Here is a 6416-nt window from a genome sequence, read left to right as displayed (position 1 = left end):
GCCATGTGCGCTCCATGACCCGCAGGCGGGAAATGTGTTGCTACGAGCTCCTTGGTTTGTTTGTTGCTTTTTGGCGGGGGGACGGGGGGGGAGACTACATCTGTGGGAAAAGACTGTCGGCCCTCCTCGCCGTGTTGTCAGGTCTGAGACTCACAAGGAACCTGTGTGAGACGTGGCCCGCGGCCGCCTCGGGCCGGCCGCCCTCCTGCCCCCCTCTCCCGCGTGCTCTGAGCTTTTAAGAGGCAAACGAGAAGGGAAGAGCCTCCGAGATACCGCAGCCCAGAGGGGTCCAATACAGCTGGAGGCATAAACTAGCTCCGGCGTTTCTCCCCGCAAGCTGGCTTCTCCCGCGTGGGGCGTTCACAGTCATAAGTGACCCCGCAGAGCCGCGCTCGGCGCTTTAGGAAGAGAACGGAGCGTTACAGAGAGAGAGACATCAAGATGCAGGCCGTTCAAAGATTCCTCACGGCTCATGGTCATGGGTTCCAGGAAACGGAGAACTGGAGAAACTCGATCGAAGGCACCAGCCAGATGGGACCCAGCACACGATTACACAGAGACTTCAGGACGTTCGTCACGCAAGTCCAAATGATAAAAGCCAGGGGACATGTGAATGGCATAAAACTTTTATTATTTATTAGCAGTGTATCCTTCTACACTTCAAAATAGAACAGAATATCTTTTGGAAGGTAAACTATTCATAACAAAATACATGTCAAACGATTTCTTTATTATTGCAGTAGAATTACTTTGCTATATACTTTCTATATTATATACATCCTCTTCTTGGTTTGCCTATGTATGCACATGTGTATAAATAATTTTTAAGACGTACACATGTAGATACATATGACGAGTGCACGCACAGACGTCTGGGAAATTTACAGCAGTCACTTTTACAATCATTTTCATAGCTGCACACGCGTTAGTGTTCACAGAACCAGAATGCCAGTGTGGCTCCCTGCCCCACTCCTCCAGTGTCACCTGGATGGTGTCCCACTGGTCATTTTTTTAAAAAAATACTACCACCAGCCTGTACATTTCACCAATCTCTCTCTCTCTCTCTTTTTTACAATAACTCATAATAAAATATTTCACTATTTCGGCTTTAGAAAAAGTATACAATTTAATTCCACCATTTGTGATCCCTAAAAACATACCCTTCTCTTTATTTTAAATCAACTTAGTGCAATTATTTGGTACTGTCGTTCTTGAAGGTTAAGCTAACCCACCTGAGTCAAACATTCATTCAAACGCCTGTTAAAACTGTAAGACATAAAACGAACAGGATGTTTCGCTGAAGCGTGTGTGACGGTCTCAGGGCCCCCTCCTAATAAATACACTATAAACAACCCAATGGGAGAGGCACGCGCTTCAGAGGCATCCGCTGAGCAACGCGGGGAATCGGGACGCTGGCCCCGACTCCCCAGGAAATGCAGCCGCAGACCTCCGAGGCCTGGAGAAGCGCACCCTCCGAGCGAGGCCCCGGGGGGTCCTCACAGCCACTGGGCACCCAGGGCCCCGGAGGGTCCTCACAGCCACTGGGCACCCAGGGCCCCGGGGGGTCCTCACAGCCACTGGGCACCCAGGGCCCCGGGGGGTCCTCACAGCCACTGGGCACCCAGGGCCCCGGGGGGTCCTCACCGGCCACAGGGCACCCAGGGCCCCGGGGGGTCCTCACAGCCACAGGGCACCCAGGGCCCCGGAGGGTCCTCACAGCCACAGGGCACCCAGGGCCCCGGGGGGTCCTCACAGCCACTGCGTGTCCAGGGCTTCTCTCTGAAACACAGAGGCCCACCAGCAGCATCCCCTCCCTTGTTCCCCTTCCTGGATGTGAACACTGGTGCCTGACCACGTGCGGTCCCAGGCCAGCGCGGCCTCGCACCCAAAGCGGGCCACCCTACTGGCTTGGGAGCCCGGGAGTCCTTCCTCGGAGGAGCCTCTCTCCGAGCAACACCCAGCGAGCGACCGGCTGACCGGCTGCGAGGCTCAGTGTCACAAAAGCCCCGAGGATGCGACACTAAGCGGCTCAGCAACCAAAACGAAGGGGAAAGCGCGGTCTGGGCCAGGGCCGAGAGACCCGGGCAGCTCCTGACCTTGGACCCACTCCCCCGTCGGAAGGACCTGCGGCCACGCTCCGGGCGGGACACGTCCCTCTCCCAACGCGCCTCCCTCAGGCCTCCTGCCCCGAGGGGCTGCGGCTCAGCGCACTGAACACCATACTGCACAGATGCAAAATACAAATGTGTGGTTTTTTTTGGTAGCAAAGAGCAAGAAAACCTAAGTCAAAATATAGTCTAACTTTTCCATCATTGTATATATTTATATAAATTTATCAAAATAGGCTTTTTACGTTCATAATACATACATCATGTGACACTGTACAGATACACGTAATAAGAAATGGATTCCCGCGGTGCATTAAAAATAACCCTTCGGAATAACCAGCCCCCACGTTAAAACGGTCCTCAGAAGTGTGGTCACAGTCTCTGCCTGTGCCGCGGTCGGGCCAGGCGGCCGGGTCCCCTGAAGGTCGCTTTAACGGGAGGGCGGGCGGCGGAGGTATCCGTGTGCCCGCAGCCGGTCCTGGCGCTGGTCCCGGTGCAGAGGTGGCGCTAAGAGCAGCGAGCGGTCCCCGACGGCAGGGCCTTAGTAATGAACATACTCAGACTGAAGGGACTGCGCGGGGAGAGACAGAGGAGGTTAATGCCACCATCGGAGCCACCAGCTCATCACACAGCTCCTGCCTGCCTGCCTGCCTGCCTGCCTGCCTGCCTTCCTGCCTTCCTTCCTGCCTTCCTTCCTTCCTGCCTTCCTTCCTGCCTTCCTTCCTGCCTTCCTTCCTGCCTGCCTTCCTTCCTGCCTGCCTGCCTTCCTTCCTGCCTTCCTTCCTTCCTTCCTTCCTTCCTGCCTTCCTTCCTGCCTTCCTTCCTGCCTTCCTTCCTGCCTGCCTTCCTTCCTGCCTGCCTGCCTTCCTTCCTGCCTTCCTTCCTTCCTGCCTTCCTTCCTGCCTTCCTTCCTGCCTTCCTGCCTTCCTTCCTGCCTTCCTTCCTTCCTTCCTGCCTTCCTGCCTTCCTTCCTGCCTTCCTTCCTGCCTTCCTTCCTGCCTTCCTTCCTGCCTTCCTTCCTGCCTTCCTTCCTGCCTTCCTTCCTGCCTTCCTTCCTGCCTTCCTTCCTGCCTGCCTTCCTTCCTGCCTGCCTGCCTTCCTTCCTGCCTTCCTTCCTTCCTGCCTTCCTTCCTGCCTTCCTTCCTGCCTTCCTGCCTTCCTTCCTTCCTTCCTTCCTTCCTTCCTTCCTGCCTGCCTTCCTGCCTTCCTTCCTTCCTTCCTTCCTGCCTTCCTTCCTTCCTTCCTGCCTTCCTTCCTTCCTTCCTGCCTGCCTTCCTGCCTTCCTTCCTTCCTTCCTTCCTTCCTGCCTTCCTTCCTGCCTTCCTTCCTTCCTTCCTTCCTGCCTTCCTTCCTTCCTTCCTGCCTTCCTTCCTTCCTTCCTTCCTTCCTGCCTTCCTGCCTTCCTGCCTTCCTTCCTGCCTTCCTGCCTTCCTTCCTGCCTTCCTTCCTTCCTTCCTTCCTTCCTTCCTGCCTTCCTGCCTGCCTGCCTGCCTTCCTTCCTGCCTTCCTGCCTGCCTGCCTGCCTTCCTTCCTGCCTTCCTTCCTGCCTTCCTTCCTGCCTTCCTTCCTGCCTGCCTTCCTTCCTGCCTTCCTTCCTTCCTTCCTTCCTTCCTTCCTTCCTTCCTGCCTTCCTTCCTGCCTTCCTGCCTTCCTTCCTGCCTTCCTTCCTTCCTTCCTTCCTGCCTGCCTTCCTTCCTTCCTTCCTTCCTTCCTTCCTTCCTTCCTTCCTTCCTTCCTGCCTGCCTGCCTTCCCCGCGGCCCTGGGGCCTGCTCTACAGAAGGCCGGGGAGATGCACGAGGGGGCAGATGAGAGACGCAAAGCATCGGCTAAGGAGGGGTGTGCAATTCCCAAAGCATCGGCTAAGGAGGGGTGTGCAATTCCCAAAGCATCGGCTAAGGAGGGGTGTGCAATTCCCAAAGTGGCGGCAAGAAAGGTTTGCATGTTTGAAGGCTGTCCAACGGCCCCGGCTGGGGGCCCAGTTGTCGCGAACACCAAAAGGCTGCAGGTTCGATTCCCGGTCAGGGCCCGCGCCTCGATGGCGGGTTGGATCCCTGGCTGGCTGCGAATGGGAGGCAACTGATCTCTCTCTCAAAGAAAATCAGTAAGCGTATCCTCAGATGAGGATCAAAAAGCCCACTAACTGCCCTGGCCGGTTTGGCTCAGTGGATAGAGCGTCGGCCTGTGAACTGAAAGGTCCCGGGTTCAATTCTGGTCAAGGACACATGCCTGTGTTGCGGGTTCGATCCCCAGTGTGGGGCGTGCAGGAGGCAGCTGATTCTTGATTCTCTCTCATCATTGATGTTTCTATCTCTCTCTCCCTCTCCCTTCCTCTCTGAAATGAATTAAAATATATTTTTTTAAAAACTCACTAATTTATTAGTAGTGATGACAAATTAAATGTTATTTGAAAATCGGTAGGTAGGGCTCAACTCGCTTCCATGCTCTTGTGCAATAATACTGAATTTTACTCAGAAATAGACACCTGTAACTAAATTGGGGATTATTAGAATAGACTTTAAGAATATATATAATTTTGAATGCAACGCAATACACAGCGAATGAACGTTAGTGCCTCTAATGCAGTAGAATGGGCAGGCCCTTAAATGAATTCCTTGAGAAAGGGCGAATTTAATGCAAATACCTTACAAACCCTTTCCTTTTAGGGGAGACACAAAGCACAAGCTTTGAACTCTGACCTTCAGTGCCCAAAGCATTTGTGCGGAAGAGTCAGGCAGTCCCCAAGAAACAGTGGGAAGATTCTTAAAAAGTAAACAGTGCACGTTCCTCCCTGATCACGTCCGATACTGACATGTAAAGGAGCGTGCCGGGGAACGTCATCAGAAGGCTCTGGTCGTAAAAGTAAACCAGGGAAAGACAGAGGGAGAAACCAGCTGCCTAACAGCGACTTCTGAGCAGCAAACAGCAGTCAGAAAGCAGCAGCACCAATCAGTTCAAACATTAACCAAACCCCCTGCCCAGTTCTCCTACTTCAACGCCTCCGAACAAGGTTTACTGGATGTGCTCACGGGCCCTCCCCTCCGCCCCCGAGAATCTCTGCCCAATCGTCCGCAGCAGCATTTTATGACTCGGTCGTATCAGTGCTGGGGCCGGCCCGTTCTGTTGACGGTACAGGGACCAGTAAAAAAGGAATCTGTCCATTTTGCAAGTAATTTACTAAAAGATTCAGACTATCTCTGTTTACCTTTAAAGTCCCAGAACTGTATACCCTACCCACAGCCACTTACTAAGGAAGTCTCCATCAACACCGTGAGCCAACAGCTCACGCCCCTGCGCCCTCAGAGGGCCACCACCACACTCCCACACAGACGTGGAATGAAAAGACCAAGGTGTCCGCGTTTCATGAGAACAAACTGAGGGTGAGGTGGCAATGGGCACAAGTGGGAGATGAGGCGAGGGGTGGGCAGGGACGGTTTGGTGGGGGTGGGGGCTGGGGGTCTCGAGGCTGCAAGTTTCAGGACGAGGTGAAAGGTTAAGAGTGCCGCTAGAAAGAAGGAAAAGGGCTTGGCACGTCTCCCTACAGGATGTGGTTTATACCAAGATTTCAAACCAGGAGAGGGTCGGGCACTGTAACACACACACACCTGAACGCACGGCAAGAATGAGTATTAACATGATTCCCAATAGGACTGAATCCAAATCGCTTTCGGGACTATTCTAGAACACATTTTCTTTATAAAACACCCAGGATTCAGCATTCTGATTCAAGCTTTCATTATGCTTGGCCAATTGTTTTTATCATTGCCATAAGAAGTAATACCTAATGCATCTTAAGTACTAAAAAAGGGGGGGGAGAGCAATGAAAATGGAGGGAGGGAGACCTGAGGCATAAATATTATCTTACAAGTAATATTTATAATATAATCAAGCACTTATTTCTATAATCAAGAGATTTTCATTACTCAAATAGAACATTTGCTTTCTCGGGACCGGTAAGTTCCAGCGGGTTATACTGAGTTCAGACCAGATAAGCTTATCGTGAAGATATGAAATGCATACCATAAAATTAATAACACAGCCATAATCAACCTGGAAAATGAGCATAAAGTTGCCTTAAATGTGCAGCCCCCAAAATAAATTGTGTCAAAATAAAAGAAGTCTTATTCCCTGAGAGCAGTTAGATTTTACATGAAACAAATGTTAGGTAAGGAGATCAAGACAATTTGTTCTTCCCTGGAACCCTGCTCCGAGGCTGTGCTGGCAGGTGTAGGTAGTGCTTTAAAGAGTCAGCTGTTCCGGGTGTTTCTTTTTTAAACAGCCCAGTTACCTAATCGTGGTGGGAAAGCAGC

General features: G+C 52.4%; 1 protein-coding gene across 4 annotated transcripts in view; it reads right to left on the bottom strand.

Annotated features, from left to right (window-relative positions):
* Window positions 1-619: 619 nt before the first annotated feature.
* Window positions 620-6416, bottom strand: part of CDC14A (cell division cycle 14A) — a 68811-nt gene continuing 63014 nt past the window's right edge. For all 4 annotated transcript variants that reach the window (XM_079760877.1, XM_079760878.1, XM_079760879.1 and 1 more), the window contains one exon: window positions 620-2679. In XM_079760877.1, coding sequence (XP_079617003.1) covers window positions 2650-2679 — 30 coding nt within the window. In that variant the 3' untranslated portion in view covers window positions 620-2649. The remainder of the gene's footprint in view (window positions 2680-6416) is intronic.

The sequence above is a fragment of the Cnephaeus nilssonii genome, assembly GCF_951640355.1.
Source record: "Cnephaeus nilssonii genome assembly, chromosome: 21".
In the NCBI taxonomy this organism is placed as follows: Eukaryota; Metazoa; Chordata; class Mammalia; order Chiroptera; family Vespertilionidae; genus Cnephaeus; species Cnephaeus nilssonii.
The sequence above is the reverse complement of the archived record's forward strand: the minus strand, read 5'-3'. Positions and strand labels throughout refer to the sequence as shown.